This window comes from Cyanistes caeruleus, chromosome 4 (genome assembly GCF_971803275.1).
Source record: "Cyanistes caeruleus chromosome 4, bCyaCae1.hap1.1, whole genome shotgun sequence".
In the NCBI taxonomy this organism is placed as follows: Eukaryota; Metazoa; Chordata; class Aves; order Passeriformes; family Paridae; genus Cyanistes; species Cyanistes caeruleus.
In genome coordinates this window covers 62,904,171-62,926,634 of record NC_141704.1, presented here as the reverse complement: position 1 = coordinate 62,926,634, position 22,464 = coordinate 62,904,171, and the positions used below count along the sequence as shown (strand labels likewise).

The 22,464-nt window shown below is 39.1% G+C and overlaps 1 protein-coding gene across 41 annotated transcripts in view; it reads right to left on the bottom strand.

Moving 5' to 3' along the window:
• The window catches only part of ABCC9 (ATP binding cassette subfamily C member 9), an 82,452-nt gene that overhangs the window by 6,208 nt on the left and 53,780 nt on the right, over nucleotides 1-22,464 (bottom strand). For 31 of the 41 annotated variants that reach the window (XR_015285743.1, XM_086885256.1, XM_086885247.1 and 28 more), the window contains 17 exons: nucleotides 22,312-22,350; nucleotides 20,399-20,500; nucleotides 18,939-19,023; nucleotides 18,374-18,454; nucleotides 17,286-17,423; nucleotides 16,679-16,804; nucleotides 15,984-16,080; nucleotides 14,804-15,051; nucleotides 13,752-13,900; nucleotides 12,921-12,990; nucleotides 11,941-12,098; nucleotides 9,830-9,922; nucleotides 7,102-7,204; nucleotides 4,754-4,855; nucleotides 1,848-1,968; nucleotides 749-879; nucleotides 99-177 (listed from right to left, as the gene is read on the bottom strand). Coding sequence is in view for 39 of the 41 variants with exons in the window: in XM_086885256.1 (XP_086741382.1) it covers nucleotides 99-177; nucleotides 749-879; nucleotides 1,848-1,968; nucleotides 4,754-4,855; nucleotides 7,102-7,204; nucleotides 9,830-9,922; nucleotides 11,941-12,098; nucleotides 12,921-12,990; nucleotides 13,752-13,900; nucleotides 14,804-15,051; nucleotides 15,984-16,080; nucleotides 16,679-16,804; nucleotides 17,286-17,423; nucleotides 18,374-18,454; nucleotides 18,939-19,023; nucleotides 20,399-20,500; nucleotides 22,312-22,350 (1,922 nt within the window). In the remaining 2 variants the exon portion in view is untranslated. The remainder of the gene's footprint in view (nucleotides 1-98; nucleotides 178-748; nucleotides 880-1,847; nucleotides 1,969-4,753; nucleotides 4,856-7,101; nucleotides 7,205-9,829; nucleotides 9,923-11,940; nucleotides 12,099-12,920; nucleotides 12,991-13,751; nucleotides 13,901-14,803; nucleotides 15,052-15,983; nucleotides 16,081-16,678; nucleotides 16,805-17,285; nucleotides 17,424-18,373; nucleotides 18,455-18,938; nucleotides 19,024-20,398; nucleotides 20,501-22,311; nucleotides 22,351-22,464) is intronic. The other 10 variants (XR_015285742.1, XM_086885269.1, XM_086885266.1 and 7 more) reach the window with 3 other exon arrangements.

Sequence of the window (22,464 nt, the reverse complement as noted above, 5' to 3'; positions counted from 1 at the left end):
GAACCAGGTTATAAACTATCAAAAAGTCTCCTTGCTTCTTCTGAGGAAATAAGTGGGGAGCAAGTGAGGAGTGACAGCATATTCCAGAGAAAACTGACCATCAAAAATGTCCACCATTCTGAAGAACGCCAAGGACAGGGAGGACTTGCCGCTGCCAGTACGACCACAGATCCCAACCTGCAAAAAAATGGAGAATGTCACTTACTCATAGATTAGTCACTTACATACTCCTTTTTCCTTACTTACACCTGAAGTTCTTTTGGGAAAGCTGCATTGAATTGTGCTACTGGTGAACAGAAAGATCCTTTCCAATGGCAGGTGGCACACTAGGGAAAACACAAAACAGCACAGCAAGCACACTCCCTTTTTCTGCCTCTCATCACAAGGACTTGTCCCCAGAGCATTTCAGCATTTTGACCTGGATGCCATTGACACTCTGTGCTGAAATGTGAGATACTCTGGTGTTTTTACCCTCTAATTTATCTCTCATTTATGTTTACTTGTATGCAAGGAAAATGGACTTGGAAAGGCATGGGATACTCAGAAGAAAAATTGATCCCAGCCAAGAATAAGCTTTTATCATTGCAAGTTCTTGGTCAGTGCCCAGGGACCTCAGAGAGGACTGTAAATATATATATCTGCCAATGCAAGCTGTTGATCTTGTTCTTCTGCCACTTTATAAAGAAAAGCTCAGTAATGAAGGATCTGCACAAGAATGAGGATGATGTGCAATTGCTTGATATGGTACCTTTTGTCCTGGTTTGATATAGGCCTTCACATGCTTCAGAACAGGCTTCAGGTTGTTTTCATAGCGAACACACAAATTTTCAATCTTGATTTCCCCCTCCTGGGGCCAGTCTTTGGGGACTTGAGAGGGATCTGAAAGTTACAGAAAAACAAACTGAAGTAAGTGCTGCCAGAGGGTCACCCTTTACAACACTCCCTTTTCCCCCTGTCTCCTGCCTGGCCACCATCCTTTAAGCCAATGGAGAAATGGAGCCCCAGTTCCCTGCCAAGGGGAGACTGAGCTGGGAGATGTCTGGCAGGCACTTGGCTTCCAGATTTCCACACACAGGGAGAGAGGGCAGATACTAAAGCATCTCTTGGCACTGCAACAGGGAGAAGCCAAATGAGCAGAGAACGTGGTGTCAGGGCAGTTTTAGCATGGCCTTGGGTCAGTGACAGGCACAGGAAGGGCAGCTTGAGGAAGGAAGTTGTTACTGCCACACAATGTGAGCTGTTGACATTATCACAGCTAGTGTTTCATCCTAATTTGCAAATACACAGCAGGTTTTGTCTCTGGACTAAGAAGCTTGGCTTTCTAGGGAAGCTTCTTGACCTATGAGTCTTTTCTTGCACTTCAACCACTTCTACATAGAAATCAAAGCCCATTCAAAGTGTGTGTGGAGCACAAATTCTGATGTGCAGCTCAGAGAAGAGTTGCTGAGGTCTGATAGCCAACATGGCCCTATCCTGTAGTCCCCATCTGCTACAAAGATCAGAGATTTTGAAGCATATGACATTTCTAATTTTTATCCTTATTTTTGTTTCCTAAATAACTTACATGGATATTTTGCTCATTTCATCTATAACTGTGGTATTTTCTGATTGTATTACAGGGTCCTGCTCTGTCTCCCTGGAATTCGATTGGATTTTTTTCATGTTGGCTATCATGAGTAACATATTTTCATAGCTTATTCTAGCTATCCTTGTCACTCACACCAGTGGCAGTTACTATAGCTCAGTGAGAACAGATTTTGGCCAGAGAGGTGTGCACATATTGCATGACCAAGTCTACCATTCTTTCACATTACCATGTAAAGCCCCAAAAAGAATACGAGCAATACCCAGGTAGCCTTCATAGTTCTCTGACTCCATGTTCAGGAAGCTGTGTACTTTTTTCACTGCACCCATCTGCACTTCCAGATCAGCCAGATTCCTCACTACCCAGTTCAGGTAGTTGGTTATCTGCATCACAAAATGAAAACAAGCACAGGGTTCAGCCTTCTTTCTATCCATCTGCCCACTTGGAAATAAAGTTTAGTACATTTTTGAAAATCTTTGGCCTGACTCAACATAGTGAGTCTTTTTAACATTACAGCAGTTCAAGACTCAGTGCAACAGCATCAAATCCATAAGAAGCCAGTCATACTCCAACACAATTAGCCCTAAGACACCAATTTGGAGCTTGGTATTCTTATCCTTGTTTTTTGAAGGAGAAGTATGGAAATGTACCTAAACTCTGACTGATTGAGGGAATCTCTTGTTTTCAGCATCTAATAATCAGAGCTGAAAGGTGTCTTCTTTAAGCACACAAGCACAGAAAATAACCAAAATTGAAAGTGCTGTATGGAAATATTTTCTATTATGTATATTCTAATATTTCAAAGACTGCAACTAGATATTAAGAAAGTTCACTGCAAATATATTGAAAAGATTTTATGATAATTTCATTTCTGCATATTTAGATAATCCATTTATCTCTGTGAAAAATATAAGAAGTTTTTAGTTTAGAAATATATGAGGGAAAAAATGTGTTATCAGTCCAGCAATATTTTCTTCCAGGTTTTTATTCTCATTTGCAATGAAAAGGATTTTTAGTAAAATCCTTTACTCTATAGTAAAGGTATTACTTTTAGTAGATAATCAGTGATTATTAGTTCTCTAACAATACTCAGTTGCTTACACAAACTCTTTTCTAGGCAGGACTTACTATTTAAGGCTGAAAATTGTAAACCTGTTTCCTAAGTCTGTGCTTAGGTTCTTCTGTAAAAAAGAAGAACTGATCTTATTAGGAAGAGTTGATTGCCAAGGACCTTTAATACTTGAGATATATTATGTACCAGAATGAAATATTAGAAACTTAAAAATAAAAACACCCTTTGCATAAATGTATTCAGAGAATGACTTTGCCATCTTTTTTGGTGAGTGCCAAATAAGGACTTTATTAAGAATAAATCACCCAGTCTCACTTCTTTACCACTAACCTAATATTGATGCAATAAGCAAACAGTAAATAATTTCCACTGAGATTCAGCAAAAATTGTTGTTAATTTAGAGGACTTAGTTGCTTGCTTTGTCCTAAAGATTGAGTTCTTAACAGGGTACTCTCTTCTTTATGTTCAGAAACCTGCTTATTTGGGGTCCACCTTTTGAGTTAGGGAGTTAGAGAAATGGGAAAGTTTGCAGATAAGCAAAACATTGCAGAACTCCTGCTTGCAGTGGCTGAATGCTATCCTACATCTGGCAGATTTGATAACACAGTCTGGCACCCAAAAAGCTCTGCCCACTATCTCAGGCTTCATCACAGTTGTGAAAAGGAGTTGGCAGTGTTTATAGAAGAGCAGAGAATAAGCTCAGGATATCCACTGTAAACACCTTGGTGAAAACAATGTGCTCTCATCCAGGTCCAAATACCTGTCCTCTCTCAGCTTCAAAGAGTAATTACTAAAGGAAAACCAATGTCAGGGGACACAGATAATGATCCAGCTGCCTTCAAAAGTTCTTCAGAGTTATTGTGGGGTAGGAGAGAGACAGGTGATCACTTGGTGCCTACAGCTCTTCACCTGTTGTGCCAGACTTTAGCATGTGCCCATTTCACATGAATGAACTGTTTGCAAACACAGGCTAAAAACAAAGAAGCCAAGGATGATGCAGATATCCTGGAGCTTCCAGATCTCTGCTAATGAAGCAGCATTACCAGGAATGTCTTCAGAGTGAAGCTGAAACCCTGGGACTGATTCTCAGTTGTTGACAGATTACCACACTGTTGCAACAGCAGCACAGAGAGAATCTAAGGTCACCCTAAGGCAACTGCTGAGGACTTTCTACGGTAGTCACAGGCTCCCCAGCATTTATGTGCAAAGACAGATCTCATGGTTAGACCCACATCTTTATCCCTTCCTCTTACCAGTGCTTCAAAGCAGAAATTGTTTTGCCATGCCAGCCGTGGTTTCTTAAGTTCTTTCTGCCTCTATCATCATCCTGCCTTTGTCCCCACTCTCGTGGTTCATTCAGTGATATTTCATCCCCACTCTCATGATTAATTCATGAATACTTCTACTCTCTGTGGTGATTGTCATTCACTCTGTGCTCTTTGATGCACACTTAGCCTCTCTTGCAGCCAGGTACACTAAAATACTGTTCCTTCTCCTCACTGCTAATGACAGTAGCAAAATGAACCAGCTACTAGACTATCACAACCTTGTCATCCCTAAGTCCATCTCCTCTGCATTTCTACTGCTACCTGGCATGATGAACCATGCCCACAAAGGTTCCAATCCCCAAATCTCTTCATAATTTCATGGACAATATCGGACATCTCAGTAATTTCCCTCCAAGGGCAAAGCTAATAATTCTGTTTCTTCAGCAATTATTTTATTTGGTCTTTGGTTAAAGAATACCCAGATGATGACAATCTGTATTTCCTGGAAGGTTTTGCCATGTAGAAGTGAAAGCAGCATTGTGTTGTACAAAACAGAGTGCACAGCAGGTCCTCTTATGCATTTTTAATTTTCCTGCTCCTCTTGGGAGCATACTGGGCCTGGGAATGGTTGTGTTTTTTTAAAATTGGCTCATAAAACCTGAAGCAAGTCCAAGTTGCCCTGAACTCTCTCAGCTTTGGCTCAAGTCCATTATTTGGAGGATTCTTTTTTTCAAGATTAAGAAAGCTGGGAGATGACCATGTACACATAAAAATATTATAAAATTACGTGTTGGTCTGGAAGTTCTTACACTTGGCCTTGGCACGTACCGTCAGAGCATAGAGGAGACCCAGCCCCACAAACCCCGAGTGTGGCCCTTCAGTGATGGAAGTGACAGCAGCAGTCAGGACAATACAAGCACCCAGGTAATCCTGGAATGAGAGACAGGGGAACAAAAAAGGAAAAAATGCAACAACCAGAGCATTTCTTTACCTGTGGAGCAGTACCACTTTACAAAGAATTATTTATATGACACCTAGCCCTTAATTTTGGTTTGATTTTTTTCCCTGGAAGAGGTCATGGTTGTGATGCCCAACCTGAAATACACAAAGCAACTTGCTGAACATTAGTGAAAAAGGCCAGTAATTGCTGTAAATTCATTTGGGCTAGGGTATCCCATGGTGGCCACCCCAAAAAAGAGCAGGGATCAAAAAATCTACTGAGTATATTAAAAAAAAAAAAAAAAATCATGCAAGGGATATAACAGTGACACCCCTAATGCCCACCACTAAAACAAATCAATTCCTCTCTCTCCACTCTCCTTCAGGTCTTCTCAAATATGGGTTTGCTCTCTCAAAAAAGGAAGTATCATTGACTTCATGAAGTCCCAGAAGGCTTTTGGTAGAATTTATACAGATCATGCACATGTTTTATTGGCAGAAGCTTTACAGGAGCTGGAACCCATTTTCTTGATGTTTATCTCAGGTTTGAAGTATATGCCACATGTCATCTCATGGAGTCAAGGTGCTGATTAATGGGATATAGTTGGTATTCCCATTCTCCCACTGCTGCCTGCATTATATTTACTTTGGATTACATTTTCCATTCATTTTTCTCCTCCTGTCCAATATTCCTGTCAGGAATCTTTTCTTTTGATATTTGAAATGAGGGCTGCCCAGTTCATCTGTCTAAAAAATGTGTTGATGAGCAGAATACAGACTCGAATTTTAGAGGGGAATGGATTCAAACTGTCACAGGGCAGGTTTAGATAGGCTATCAGGAAGAAGTTGTTCCCTGTGAGGGTGGTGAGGCCCTGGCACAGGTTGCCCAGAGAAGCTGTGGCTGCCTCAGTTCTGGAAGGCCATGCTGGATGGGGCTCTGAGCAACCAGGGCTAGTGGGAGGTGTCTCTGCCCATGGCAGGGGTTGGAACCAGATGGGCTTTAAGGTCCCAAATAATTCTGTGATTCTGGGACTCTGTGACTCACACCTATGGAGCATAATGGTCTTCAGTCTTCATCATCAGCTAGGACTTAACAGCTGCTATTAAATCCCACAAACTTTTTGGTGATCTTAGTACCACTGTACCACCCTTAGGCAGGGCTATGTCAATGAACTATTCCTTGGCAAGACCACATTACTTCTAATGCACAAAGGAAGTGAGGTGTATTCATGGACCAAATTCATTCGGCATGTAAGCAAGTGTAAGACTGTGAGACACTAACAGGCTTATTCCAGGATTGGCTGTTGCTCTGTTATTTATCTGTCCTAGATTTGGAAGCAATTTCAGCTGATCTTGGATGCTGTAAGAAGCTGAAAGCTTTGCGCACATCATAAAAATATGGTGAATAACTTTGTTGCTCCAGCAGGAAAAGAAGGTGACTATACAGCCTTTGATGTGAGGATTAATCATGCCTGTTGCTATTTATGCCCAGCAGAATCGGGCCACTGCTCTGTTTATTCACTGCTCTTTCTGTTTCAGATGAATATGGGTATCACAGTTACTTTGCTTGCCTTTTCTTGACTCGCACATCAGGAAAGTCCCTCATAGAGAACCCCTACAAAACCCAGGAGCCTACATCACTGTCAGTGACTGCACTGTGCCCTGTTGTCATTTTCTTTCTGGGCCTGCTGTCATTTTCTTTCTGGAGTCTAGTTCTGCTATCTTGCATTATATCAAACAATAAAATCCCAAACAGTATGGCCCTGTAAAGGTTTAGCTTACAGATGTGGGATGAAACCTGCTGCTGGAAAGGTATTTCAACACCTGGGAGATCAATGTGCCTAAAACAGTCCTGCCAGAAGGATGATACAGTTCACAAAGCCACTGAAAAGCCACATTCTGCCTTGAAAGCAGTTCCTGCTGTCACAGGTCTGTGGATGCTGCACAGTAGTAGAGAAAGTCTTGTTTGAAGTTTTGTAAATGTTTGTTCTTGCACTGCCTTCAGACTCTAGACAGCACAGCAGCAGAAGATGAGGCAGACTTGTATTTTCTTACTCCTGGCCAAGAAAGCTGAAAAAACCCTCTGGGTTTAACATAACAATCCTGATCTATTTTAAGGAACTGTGTGTATAATCTCCTCGCGAGATTAATACTCATTATTATGTTCTCTGCATCAGGCAAAGTCTCTGTTTGCTTCCAAGGTTTCAAAACCATGGCTGGGACAAAACTGAACGTACCGTCCTGACCTCCAGCCATCTGTTGGCAGCTGACAGAAATAAGTAGGCAATGTTGTTCGTGTCCGTCAGTTCCAGCATACGTTGTTTAAATCTGGCTTCGTGCCTGGCAAGACCAAAGTTCTTACATTACGACACATAACACTCACACACACAAAAGGGTGAAGCATTAACTCTGTTCTGCCTTCCCTCCCCCCAGCCCAAAACTTTTTGCCCCTCTGTTTTTGCTGCAGTTTGGGTTAAAAGCTCTTCCCTAAGAACATATATCTGGTGCCACAGCTCCCCACAGCCGGAGCAACAAGTGGAGGGGAGAGGGATTTGTGTGACAAGCAATTCTGTTGGACTAGGGTTTGGACCAGAGACTGTCCCCTCAAACAGATTGCAATGCCAGGGTGCTGGGACAGATGTTGTTCCCAAGAGCTGATCCACTTTTTATAGCTGTGGATTGTAGTCCACTCCTCCCACAGGTGAGAGCTGTTGTGTACTCTCAGCTCCTCCTCAAAGGCTACTAGCAAGGGCAGAGGGCTCACCTGTCAGCTTAAATCTGATTTCAAAAGTTACCTGGCCAGCTTCAGGGCTCTTCAGCAGGGGTAACATCCCTAAGGTTTCAACTAATACAGAAGTAGAGTGATCTGTAAATCAAATCTTTCATCTACTCACCTAAGCTGTTTTCTCAACCAGTCAGACTTTGCCTAAACAACTGGGAAACTACAGTCACGGAGTGCTATAGATACTTCTAAATTAGAAAAATGAGTGGTGTTACCTCCACTGCCACTTGTTCCTCTCTCCCCCACACAATTCCCATCACATTCAAAAACCAGTGCAAGGATGCCAGAGTGCTGAAAAGCCAAGGTACACTTTGGGAGGGGAACATGTCTATTGGTGCAAGTGTATTGAATTCATGGCATCTTGCACAGTCATATGGAAACCATTTTGTTGTTCCATATTCTATGGTCTGGTGAATACCCTCACTTGATTAAACCAGCTGAACTTTAGTCAGCAGCTCAGTGTCTGTTTTATATTCCATTTCAAAGTCTCAGGGCCCTGCTGTGAAGCACCTTTAACACCTCTTCTTCCAGAAACTTCTTTTTTTACCTGCTATTTCCTGCTGATATTTTATTTCCCTCTGCACAGCTTGTAAACATGACAAGCAATCTCTCCAGAAGAACTTGTAACAGTAATGATGTGGGGAGGAATAAGGATGCACTGACTACTCTGCTCATCTGCTTTCCTGGCAGCAAAACTCCTGCTCTCCTAATGGAAAATCTGACATACTCAGTCTGTGTTTTCATCCACGTTCAGCTCATCTTCTGGACACTTTCATACTTATATCCTGTCAGATGACGTCTGAGGTCACTGAGATTGCTCTCTTATTCAACTGTACTGTTTTGTGTGAGGAGCTGCTCGATTTTATCCTGGAACATACTGAACCCAAACTGCAGAGAATGACTAACAGGACCATCAGTAAATACGAGCTTGCAGACAATAAATGCAGGAGACTTCAGGTTTGGTGGGCAGTGGAGCACAAGCAATGAAATGAAATGGCTTTGATTAGCACCAGAAATCCTGAAAAACTCAATTGTTGTGGCACCCTCAGGTTGCCTTTTGCTCTCTGCCATCCAAACCCATTGCCTTTTTGTGAGGTAAAAAAAGAGTTGAACCACTCAGAAAGTGCTAAGTTCCTTCATCCTCCTGAGAAGATAACCTCAGGTTCATAACCTTCCTCAGTGATGAAAGGTTACACTGAACCTCTGGAGAAGTACTCAGCAGACATCAGCCTGTAAAACTTCTTGTTTCAATACATCATTCTGTTGATAAACCTAGCTAAAGCATTTCCTGTTGACCACTGGCTCTTCAACACAATGTTTTTGCTTGTTCTTCCACAGGCGTTACTGCAACATTCTGTGCTAATAGCTGATGAGGTGCTAAAAGCTTAGCTTGAAATGAGAAAACAGCCTTAAGCTGATCAAATAGGTGTGGAAATGGCATTGCAGTGGGATCTGCTCTGGTTTGGAATTCTATGTAGTGCAGAATGGGTGCAAGGTGCGCTTACTGGGAAAAAACCTCAAGCTGGCATTTTGACAGAGTCATAAACATAATGGAGTGAACATAGGAGAGTCTGCCAATATTTCCTGTAGTAGAGAGAAAATATATGCATGGAAGGCTGGCAAAACTCTCTGGTTCTTATAGAATTTATTTTTCAGTTTTGATTAACAAAGGGAGGTTTTACAATATTAAGATCAAGTTCCGTTCTCCTGCAGTTTTCTTGGAAAGTCAAGTTGCACACTGCCTTTCAGTTGGAGAGTGTCATAATGATGTCTCCGTGCTTGGGAAGTGGGTTAAACATAAAACTGATTCAGGAACACTTGTATATAGCAGGGGGTTTGAAGGATCTATGCCTTTGCCTGCTTGGCAAAACAGAGCTCCCTGCTGTCCAGGTTAGAGGCATGATTAAAATAGACTCATTAGAAGTTTAAATGTCATATCCTAAAAATGCAATAATCTTTAATTCAATGGAACACCAATACATGCGTTAATAAAAATATGCAAAATGTTTAAGAGGCATGGGAAAGCAACAGGAAAAATAAAAAAATATCTATTCTCTTTACTTGAAATATCTTAACAATGTTCTTAAAATTCAACAGTTTGCCCTTAAACGTGCTCCAAGGAAGCTGAACAGGCCAGCCTGACCCCCAAGCCTCTCTCTAATAATTTGTTTTACAAAATTTACCCGAATGCTCTGATGGTGGTAAGGCCTTCAGCTGTTTCAGAGAAGTGACACAGCAGAGGGAGCTGGGTGCTGTCATCAAGTTCCTGGAGGTCCCTGGGTGTACAAAACACAACAGATGTCCACTACCATGTAAACATTTCTGTCTGCAGAAATTTTGCTGCACAGCAGACAAGAACAGACATTTTATGTATTGCACATGTTCTTTTCAGGATCACACAAAATTTCTGTAGTACACTAGCATGGGAATATAACATTCCTTTTTTGCCACAGAAGCCTTTGGATCATCTCCCCTGCTTTTATTCTAATTACATTCTATTATTACATTCTATTATTACATTCTATTAATTCTATTAAGTAGAATAGATCCTAATTATCTTTTATTATATATGATAGATTTTGATATATTAACAAAATTAACTTAAATTCAAAACCATTGATTTTAAACTTTAGAGCATGTGATTTGTGACTCTTAGGTCAGGTATATAATAAGGTCTATGTATCAGGAAGTTAATATCTTTTATGATAAGAGCTGGCCTAACAAAAAAAGTATTTCCACATTAACCTGGCCTTATTTTCCATATCTTGAAGTACCACAACATGCTGAAAGTAAAATATTTCTGATGATAGCAGATCTTCTTTTTGTGCTGTTAACATTGGTTGCAGCAGAGACAGCACTGACAGAGAAATAACATGAGTGATAAATTTCCCTAATTACTCAGCAATGGCACTTCCAAAATCTGCATGGAGCAACATTTTTTAAGTCCAAAAAGTTCCAGTCTTTCCTTTTAAAAAAGCAACAATTTCCAAACCACAGAAAAAAAATTACATCTTTCTGTAACACTCTGCCATTGGCATAGCAGCCAGTTGTACAAACAGAAGAAAGTCCAGATCATTAGAGATTAAAACTTGTTATCAAAATCCTGCTAATTTTGCACAATGGATTAAATAGGCCAGGAGAAACAACTGCTTGATGTTGCTGAATGTTGCAGTGTGCAGAACAGAATTTGCTGCTGAACTTTTGATGATAAATGTCTTTCAAATTTATGATGAAAAATACACAGAAGTTTTTGAAAAATGTAATGGAAAATACAACAAAAAGTGCTGCAAGAAATTCTGCAAATATTTGCATTTCTAAATATTAGTGAGGCTTATATGCCTGCAAAGGACTGCATACAAGTGAGTTACAAATACTGGCTGAAGCTATTCCTTCATCCTACATTTCCCAAGACTAATTTTTAGGGAAATAAATTGGATGTTCTAATTTCTACTGTCCATTGAAAGAACACAAATCACATCTCAAGAGATTTAAAAGAGTTTAATTTAACAGAATAATTTGAGAGTAAAAACCAGGTCTCCTGATTTGTCAGCCACCTTAAGATCTGGTGTACAGGCACATACACCTTCAGTTTAGAGGTTTGGTGGGGCAAGAACAAGGTTTCTGAAAAATCTCAGAGAAGTTAAGCAAATTATTTCATATTTAAACATTTCTGGTTTGTGAATTCTGATTACAGATTTTCTGATAAATAAATCTTCTTGAAAGGTTTTGGCTGATAACAAAAGACTAATGGATTGAATTTAAGAAAAAATTTCAAATGGCTTACTAAAGATGTTTAACAAAATTATAGAACGAATTTAGCACTGGAAGCATGACCCCTTCTGCTGAAAAAATTGTACTCTTTACACTCAGCCAAACCAACCTGAATGCTCTGCAGTGAAAATGACTTGAACATGGGGCTTTTTTCCCCAATATGAAGGAAAAGTTGTGAGTAATGTTAGTCCAGGGAGCTATTTTCTGTTCTCTACTAACCCTCAAATGTCAAAGAGAGAGTTTAAACCATATGCAAGCTCAGCTGATTAACAAACTTCATGTTCATCTGACTCTAGAACCAAAAAATCTACTCAGTTGGTGTTACTTCCCCATATACCCCATTTATAGCCAGGTCAGTTGGAAATATTCCCCAGTGCATGTCTCAAACGCATGCCTCAGGATCAGAAGCAGGATGCCATGCCCATTTTCCCCTTTTCTGGCTCCTACAACCTCACATTCCACCACAGTTCTTGTGTAAAATATTTCATGGAGGTAATTTTCAGGATAGCTCTTTAATACATACTTGGAAGCAACCCTGAAGTATTTCTGGATAAAATAAAATGCTATGCCCAGGGGCACAAGGGCCACAAGGAACCATGGAGTGGCATAGGAGATCATCCCAATGGCTGACAGGCAGAGCAAGGTGGATCTGGTCAGAGACTCCAGTGTGGGAGGGATGTGCTAGAAGGAAATTAAAAACATCCATAAGGAAAAAATCCCTAGTAGCACCACTATAAACCTTTTTCTATAAGAAAAGTGGAAAAATATCACCATGTACTCATTGATATTCTCTTAATATCAGGAGTCTTTCTGTTTCTGTGCATGTCATAGCCAAATGTACAGGGGTTAAAAAATTAGTTGGTAGGGTTTTTTTTTCTAAAGGTCAGAGTTTCAAAGATCATGGGGAAATAGGAACCATTTCCACCTCATTTATATATCAGGCAAGGACAAGAAAATTGTTCTTGATTTGCCAGATATTTAGAGAAGTAGAATGCTCTGTCTCAGTCTCATAATTATTTATTCCATGTTCCTATCAACCTTACCTTCAGGATTATTGTTCATCCAAAAATTTTAATGCACAGCCATAGTGAACGTCTTTCCTCCCCCTGAATGCTCTAAATCCAAATGTGCTGCCAGTCACAGTGGAACATGCATATGTCACACCTACTCCCACATATTCAAAGTTGTTATATTCTACTGTGTTTCCTGTTTTGAGCCCCAAATCTGATGTTTTCTTAATCCAGATCTTTAAACAGAATCAACCAGTCTTCATATGACAAAAATTAAGAGCCACTACTTCCTGCTATGTTTATTTTAATGGTTACCTGCCCTCATTACTACAAATGTGTGTACTTTTTACTTTGAGTGTCCCTATTATCATTCCCAGAGCCTGGTTTTGCTATGCCTTTCTCTACTGAATATTTTAATACATCATCTTTTTCATGATCTGCATGAAAATTTGCAAATCCAGGACAATAAAACAGAATATATTGATACATCTACCTGATCAATGATATTTGTATCAGCAGAGAAGCGATTTAGAATTAGCCCCAGTGGAGTCATGTCAAAGAACCTGTTGGACAAATTAAAACCAAAAAGTAACCTGTAGAGGAATTCCAGTTTTGGATTAAAAATCCAGTCAGACAGAACACAGAGCTTTGTACAGCTATTGTCTAAAACCAAGAAATAAATACGAATAACATACCAGATTATCTTATCTGCATCCTGTCTAAATGCTTCTTTTGGCACTTTCCCCTGAAAAAAACTTCTCTTCCAAAAACCTGCTGGCTTGTGTCCTGAACTTTCCTTCTTGCTCCATCAAGATTTAAGATCCCTTCCAAAGATCACAGCCTGTTCCTGGCTGCTGCTCAGCCTCCTTCTAATAGGCACCAACCCCAGATATTTCATGAAAGCACTGTGACAAATTTATTTGTTATTCAGGCATCCTTTTGGCCATCCTGCTGCCTGTGAGACCCTGGGTATTGTGCACAGAAGTCTTGGTGTCCACATGGTTTGACACCATGGCCATTGCTCAGAGCTGGAGCTGGGTGACCTGTAGCCTGAACTGCCCTCAGAGATGTCCTTGACCCCCCCAGCCATGAAGGGGTGCCAGCTTTCTATAACATTTCAGCCAGATAAAAAACAGGGGCAAAATTTCACATGTTTTCTCATGGAATTTTTTCCCCCTATCATTATCTCAGTAATTATTTTCCTTTTTTGAGGCCTTGAAGGAAACAGGTCAAAACCAAGAGCTTTTCCTAGGAGTACCCTTGCTGTTACAAAGAAGACAGGTTTTGACCATGTAGCTTTTTAGGGACATCATTTTTGCCATACCTGATTGGTCCAAGGATGATCTTGTTGAGGAGATGGTGGTGTAGATTCTTGGCTGCTGTGAGGCCCATCCACTCCACAGTCAAGGATGTGATGAGGCAAAGGATAATCCCAGCTCCGGAGAGGATGCTGAAGACAGCTACATGATAAGCCTAATGGAATGACAAATATATCAGTCCTAGAAATAAATACAGATGTTTCTTTTCTGCTAGGAAGTCCCCAAGGTACCTGGTACCCATCAGTTACTATATCATATCTCTTGTATTACTTAATGATATATAATCTTTGGGAAATAAAAGAACTGTGATGGAACTGCAATGATGGAGCTGCAATTCATTAAGTCCACATATTTAGAAGTTCTGGCAGTTCTAAAATCCCTCTCTCTATTCTACCCCTCATGAACTTGAAATGATAGCTCTTAGAACTGTGAAGACTTATTATGTGGACAATTACAAAGGATTGTTAGCCAAGAAACTTAATTCTCAAGAATTAAGGCATTTGAGCGATGTTGGAAAGTTCCACTTTATTAAGTTCAAACATCATGAAATTCCCAGAACAAATCCTAAACTGATTTTCCAGGGTTATAGTAAATTTGAGCCTTCTGAAAGTCTACTAAGTGGATTCCAGTGAGATATTGTATATGAGTCAAATTTACAGCTATAAGCAGATTGTACGTAAGCAGTACAATTGAAGACTTCCATTTTTTTTTTTTTTCTGGCAGGACACTACTTGACAGCCAGTACTTAGGAAAGTGGGGTCATTGACTTAAAAGAGCAGTTATAAAATCCAGATGGAAAAGTTTAATGTAAAGCTCCTTACTTTGAAAGGCCAATTATTTTTCTACTCTCAAATAAGCTTCTGTTTCAGTTCTGAATGGTCAAAGAGAATGATAAAATTTGAATTTTCTTCTTTTAACATTAAGAATACATCCATCCTTTACAATAATCTACCTGTCATTTCTATCCATCTGGCTTCTAGATGAAAAGCAAATAATTATTTTAGAACATGTTTTCTTTAATTTTTTTTTTCCTATCAGGCTCCAAGATCTGGCTCACCTTCTCTGTGCTCTTATCCTCATCAGTATTCCTGGCTTCATTTGCATTGTCCATGGATGTCCATGTAGCAAGCCAATAATCTATGGCCACAATAACTGAGTGTTTCAACAGCTTGGAGAAAATCATCAGAAAGAGCAAGAAAAATCCTCCAGAGGTTAGATATCTCCAACAGGTTTTCCATGGCATCTTTGTCCTGAGCCTCAAGACAGTTGACATGTTATCATCTTCATCTTCTTCATCTTCCTCCTCTGTGACTCAGACATTTGATCAAGTTAGCTTGGATTCAATAACTGTTAAACTGTTAAACAAGTTTACCAGATTTGTTGGATTTTTTTTCCTTCTGCTTTGAATCCAAATTTTAAAGTCAAAATTCAGTTTCTTATTTTAGACCAGCAAACAGTTCAGACATATTTTCGTAAGACTTCCCCTGTGCTCTTTTAGCAATTCTATAGTTTGCCAATCTTTGACTTGTCACAGTTCTGTTAAGAAAATAATTTTATAAACTAAGTCTTCACTACTTATTATTTAGAGCAGAGATGAGGCCTTTCTCAACATGTTCATCACCTTCTAATATACAGTTAGCAGAGCAATTTGGAAGATTTTAGAAAACTGTCCAAACCCTTCCACCCAGATTCTTCATCATGTTTACATGAAAAAGTTCAATTTTCCCTTCAATCAAGAGTACTAAAAATATATTTGATCACATTCTATTGAAACACAAATGGTGGAAGACTTCTGCTATGGAAAATACATATTTCATAGGTGTATAAATATGAAATTTAATTTTTTATCCCAGATAATAAGAATATATATATCTCACAGCCCTGCAGGCTGCACTTGAGGAAGAGAAATGTTGACATGCTCTTGACAGCTACATCATTTTTTTTCCTTTACAATTGTTTCTGTTGCTGTACTTCTCTCATCCCTCAATAAATCCAGGCACTGAGTTAACAAAGAAATTAACTTGTTTTGATAATACCCTTACCTCTGTATGATGTTTAGGGAAATATATGGAGAATCCCTTAAACAAGTTATATTGTAAACAGGTCAGAATATTGGACTTTCCACTATTATTTCCAAATGTCATCAATAGAGTCACACTTTGCTGCTAAGAACTGACAGCTATAAAAGTGGAAAGGCAATGAAAAATGTTATTAAATAAAGTAATTGTAAAACAAACCTTCATCTTCATCTTCCAGTTGTGACTTAGATTCTCTGGGGTACATGGCCCTTCTAAGGGTTTTTCTCTCAAGAGTTGTCTGGTCAGCTTCCATATCCTGAAATAATTAAGTTGTCATTATTATTATTAATTAATAATAGGTTTTATTAATTTAACATATAATTTATTAATTTGAGAGCATAGTTGTTCACCAATTGTAGTAGTACTTGCAGCAATCTCAAAGAGACTTTACTTGGTAACTCACAGAATGAAAAACACAGTATTTTTCAATTTAAATTTCAGAGAATTCAGTTTTGTTAACTTCTTTCCCTCTCTCTGCCATTCTTTCTTTTCCTCTCTTCTGGAATAATAAAAACTTCAAAAATAGTCTTTATAGAATCCTAAATATTCATGGCAATAATAGAATAAAAGGATAAGGGGTACCTCTGGGTCCAACTCTTGCCCCACCAAAGGATCAGTTATGCACATTTCCAAGGGTTTCTTGTCTAAGATGTCCTTACAAATAATCCATGATGAATATACCACACAATTCCTGAACAATCCATTCCAGACCATAAAACTCCTTACAGGTCAAGAGGTTTTGCCTTAAGGTCAAATTATAAACTCACTTCAGAAATGGTTTGGGTTTTTTTTGAAATTGAATGTCAAGTATCTTTTTGAAGAAAAGTCATCCTTGCCCAAATGCTCCTATTTACCTTTTCCAGCTCTTGATCTTGGCGATTCATCAGAGTTTTCCAGTGTTCATATAGCTCAACATCCTTGTTTTGGATATCCTTTAGTGTCCCTTCTCTAAGCACCATTCCATCCTTCATTGCTATGATCTAGAGAAGAAAGTACCCAGCACTCAACAACACAGATACCATAATTACTGACCTGGATCCTACAAGATATGCCTCACCATTAGTGACAATGTGATTATGCAATTTTCTGTCTTCATTTTATTCAATATTTTATTAATGACTTCTGAAGTTTGCTGGCATAACTCATAAACTGAAACTCATATAAGTCATGCTTTCCTACACATGTAAAAAGCATTGAAAAGAAGGGATAGATATAGTTGCAATTAAATCAAAATTCTCCAGGCCTTTTAATGAACAAAAAAAAATCTACATAAACGATGTAAAAATAAAATAGTTCTTCCACCATAAAATCTGTATTAAAGTGGCAGTTAGCCACATGGCATACGGAATTAAGAAGGGACTCTATTGCAGAGAAAAGTAATAATCTCATTAAATGTTATGGTGTTAACTTTAAGTGTACATTCATGCTTAGCAAATTTTCCCCTGGGAACTCTTCTCTTACCCAGTCAGCATGTGGCAGATATTGTAATTTATGTGTCACTAGAACAAGAGTCCTCTTGTCCTCTTGCAGAAACTTCAAAATCCCTTCCTGCATTAAGTGATCACTTAAGTGAATGTCCAGTGCAGAGAATGGGTCATCCTGCAATCACATCAAATTGAAAAATATTAAAACAGGATACAAAAGTGAGGTTTATTCCTAAAATAGTATTTTTAAAATAGAAAGCGTCTGTCTTTACTGGTGTTTCATCTCTCTCTAGTGACGAGGACCCAATCAGAGAGCTGCACTAGTGAGCTGGAATCCACTGTTCTTAAGTTCACAGCAGTGGACTCAGTTTAATTTTTTTGTGTCTGGCTGTGTGTAGTGCTGGGGCCTCACTGACAGAGTGCAGGAACACCTGAACTGAAATTTTCCATCCAAATTTGAAAATTCTAGGATCAAAAGCCAAACTTGGCCAAATTTTGATGTGAAACTGGCATGGCAAAATTAAAGCAGAGTTAGCAACTCTTCTCATTTCCTCCAAACTTAACTACAGATCTGCTAGGTCTTCACTTTGAGTGAGTGCGGCTGGAAATAAGGCAACATTCAGATAAGGATATCAATATGCAAACACTTTTTCTTCAAGAAGTCTCTACTTAATTTTGAAGAGGCTCAAACAGCCCCTTCATGAACCTCCTGAAATTCCTAATATGCCTTGACAGTAATAACAGAGAAGGGAAAGGCTGTCCAACTCCATAGCACTCTGCAGAAGAGCGCTGAGCCTACAGACTGTTCATTATTGGCTCCTTATTAGAAATCCTGCTGATTTCTGGGACTGTGCTGATAGTAGATCATTACTGAGAGCAAGGAGAAGACAATATGTTCCACTCTTCCAGTGTTAATTTGTGCAGGAATTCCCATCTTCATCAGTCTCCCATGATGTTTTGATGCTGCCTCTGATGGATGCTTATTTTCAATCTCTAGAATTTAATTTTGGAGTTGAATACAAGTCCCCATAGGTCTTCTAAATATAAACTAAATATATGAAATTACAATTTTATTACTAACTTTGCATGCTCCATGTGAAAAAAAAAAAAAAAAAAAAATCTTACCAAGAAGACAATGTTGGTGTTCTGGTAGAGTGCTCGAGCAACACAGATTCTCTGTCGTTGGCCTCCACTTAAATTAATCCCCTAATGATTCAAATGGATCAGAAATAGGCATCTTTGAATAACCATTATGACAGGCCTTTGAAAATGTGAGGTTTTTTGCAATTATATTGTTCCATTAAAAATAAAAAAACTTCATTAAAATGCTACTTCTATTGATAAGCATAGTCCTCATATAATACTAAAAGAAAAGTTATTATTCATGGTAATTATTCAAGTGTAAATTATGAAGAGCTGCTCTGAGCACAGTAGGGTTTTTAGACTGAAAAATTTAACCAATACCAGCATCAAATTCAACTAGGAAAACATGGGAGACTTTGGTCAAGAAACTCCATTTGAGAAATAGCTGAAGAAGCAGAAGAGATTTCAAATGGTTTTACAGTAACACTTGGTGAATTACAATTATTTACCAGTCTGGCAGCCCAATACAGACTAGAACTGCGTGACCCCAGGGAGTGTCTTCTTAATACAAAGGCCAAGCAGAGATTAAAGCATTCACATTATTTACCCTTTCTCCAATTTCTGTCTGGTCACCAAATGGTAGTAAGTCAATATCAGGCTGCAGAGAACAGGCATCTGTAACAGCCTTGTACCTGGAAAAACAACGTGGTCATTGCAATTGTTTACCCAGTCACTCACTCTTGCTAACACAAAAACCTCCAGGTAGATGTCACTACAAAGTTTTTTTATTGCTCTGTGATGGCTGGATAATTGTAAAAATAAGTAGGGCAAAATGATTGTTGAGAATTAATCCTGGAGCATTGTAAATGAAGCATTGTAAAAAAATTGCATCTTTATTAGAAGTCTTTATTGGCAAGACTGCTTTTTAATTATGTAAATTATTTGAGCAAATTCCTCCCTGTCATGGAGTTGTGTTGTTGGACCTCCAGAGTGTTTGAAGCTATTTTCCACTGAGGTTTTATTCTTCCCCCTTTAAGTCCATCTTCATTTTCTTTGGAGTGATATTACAGAACAAAGGATCCTTACAGTGCTTCTGGTCTTACCAGATATAGCAAACCACTTGCAAAATTTAGAAATTTTTTTTGTGAGATTTCTGGGTCTGTAGCAGATGATCTGCTGCTGAGCAGCTGGGATCAGACAATTTGAGTGATGAAATTCAGCCTTGCCCCTTTGAAGCTAGTGAAACAAGTTGATGGATGTAGTGGCTGAAGGATCTGGTCCCTGAAATTTTCTGGATTTCAAGGAATTTGGTCATGATTAGGTTTTATCAAGTCAGAATGGAGTCATACATCTTAGCACAGACTGAGAGGAACAGTATTTTTCAGTAATTTCAGTATTTTCAATAACTGAAAACAGAGTATTGCCTTTGAAACATCAGCAATTTGTTTTCCTTAAGTCCAGTAACTTTTTCTACATTTGTTAACTGACCTTTTAGAAGGATGGAAGAAACAGGTGCTGGGTAGGCACAATAGTAGCTGTTCACCTCAGTTTTCACACTTCCTTCTCCCATATTTCTAAAGGAAGAATTAAGGGCATTCCCTTGAGGCACCCCATTTTCATAAATGCTGTTTTTGGAAAGTGACTGCTCCAGTAACTTGATCACAGCAGGATTAACACACAAACTCAGTGGAAACATGCCTAGAATCCCTGTTGCTAAAGTTCTCTGGCAATCTTGGGCTCCATTAAACAACAACAAAAAAAATACATAAGTAGTCTCCAAAGATGGGTTTCATCTCACCTTGGAAATTACACATATGGCTTCAGCTGGGGAGCCACTACCACTGGGGAATTTCTCACAAACATCTTAGACACATGCTCTGGTTAGAGGAGCAGCCTAACTTAAACCAGAAACCTTCCTCTGAGGTGAAACAGATCAGTTAAATCCACCCCAAGTTTAGCATGCGCTGATTGATATTTTCCAGAAACTATAAACTTCCTCCAGAAGATACCAAAAAACCCTCTTTAAAAGGAACTGCCAGATGTTTTTGCAAGGAGGTGTGTATTTACCTCTGCTTATTAAAGGGACTGCCAAAGATGATGTTCTCCTCCACGGTGGCATTGAGCAGCCACGGTTTCTGAGCTGCATAAGCCACGGAGTACCTGTTCCTACTGCAGACAGACACAGAGTTTTAGTAAGAAAAAAGCCCTCACACTATGAAATGTTTGATAATCAAGCTTTTTAAACTTAGTGCACATGAATGTGCACTCAGAAAAATACAGAAAAACACAAGCGAAATAAAGAGAAGGGAAGAGTTTTAAATTTGATGCTTTTGTTAGAACAGCACCCACTCTCTCCCCTGATGGCAAAATCTACACTCTAGGTTGTATTCTATTCTACTATAAATGGCTGGTACCTACCTCAATCTAGTAAATGCAATTCAAATCCAAAGGCAAATTATAAATTATGCTAAGAAATATTAAATTCTCACAGGAATAGTTATTTGGCATTATTTTTTCTAACAACAAAACAGAATGAAAAGGCACTGTTCAAATGGCGTTGGCACACTTGGCTTGCTGCTTTCTAAAGTGTAAGATTATATTTTATATATATATATATATAAATATTATATGTGGCCACACATATAAAATACTTTTTTCTTAGTGAATAATTTTTCCTTTCAGTTTATTATATCCTCAATGACATTGAAAAAGAAAGCAGTTTAATCACTGTGCATACTTTAAATGTGTCTAAATGCCTGATGATATTTGTCAATAGGGGAATGAATGTTCTTTACTTCTGGCTGTTTTGCCAAGCAGCAAAAATGTTCTTGTAATTTCAGATGTTTTTCTGAGATGCCCAAGGTGATGTGAGGAAGGAGGTGTTTACTGGTGTCAGCTCATGGTTCTGAGCACTTATCATAGAATCATGGAATGGTTTGGGTTGGAAGGGACCTTAAAGACTATCTTATTCCAACCCCAGCCATAGTCAGGGACACCTTCCACTAGCACAGGTTGCTCTGAGCCCCATCCAGCCTGGCTTTTAACCCAGGGATGGGGCAGCCACAGCTTCTCTGGGCAACCTGTGCCAGGGCCTCACCACACATACCATAAAGAATTTTTTTCTAATATCCAATCTAAACCTCCTCTCTGTCAGTGTGAAATCATTGCTTCTTGTCACGTTACTCCAGGCCCTTGTAAAGAATCTCTCCCCATCTTTCCTTCACGCTCCCTGCCAGTTCCAGAAGGCCACAATGAGGTTCCTTCTCAGACTCTTTGATGGTGTTGCTTCCAACAAAACATTTGCTTAGCTTCATTAGTAAGCATTCATACTGAGACAGATGGTGCTAAGGCAGGAGAAACTGCTGTTTAGAAGCTGTCAGCAACATCCCAAAACTTCCAGGATTTTTAGCCATTCATATGCATTCATATGAAACACATCCTCAAGATTATGGAGCATAAAAGCATGGTGTGGCTCCCAACCACAGCTCTGTGTGCCACTACCTCTCTGTCATTTATTACATACTTTTAGTGGTACTTGTCCTTCTTTTAAACCTGGACCCAGTGGTGGAGTCCCTGCTTGGCTTCAGCTGGAGCTGGCTACCTCTGTGCCCTGCCCCATCCCAGGTTAGGAACCACAGGGAACCAAGTGCTGGGCAGAAAACTCAAAAACACGTGGGAGGAGACACCTAATGATGCCTCATACCTAAAGATCCTGTCATGCATGACAAGGAGCATACTGAACTCCCACTGATGTCAGATGGGAGCTGAGGATCTTTCAGAAAAGACAGAGGTAGTGGTTCACTGGCTGGAGAAATGTGGGATCCACTGGATTTGCACAATCTATAAATTAATACCACAGTTAACAATTATCAGCATGGAAAAGAAACATGGAGATGGGCTAAGAGCACAAAGATGAGGATTTGGGGAAATTCTAAATATATTAATGAGTGTTTTATGATACATTAGAAAAGAAGTAATACCTTCTGGATGCTTCAAAAGAAGGTTCCATTTCATTTACACTGTAAATTATGGTAAATAACATTTAGTAAGCAGTAAATATAAATAAAAACGTTTTGTGCTAGTTTTACATACAGTGAACCTGGAGTTAATTACATACTTTAAGAACTCAGCAT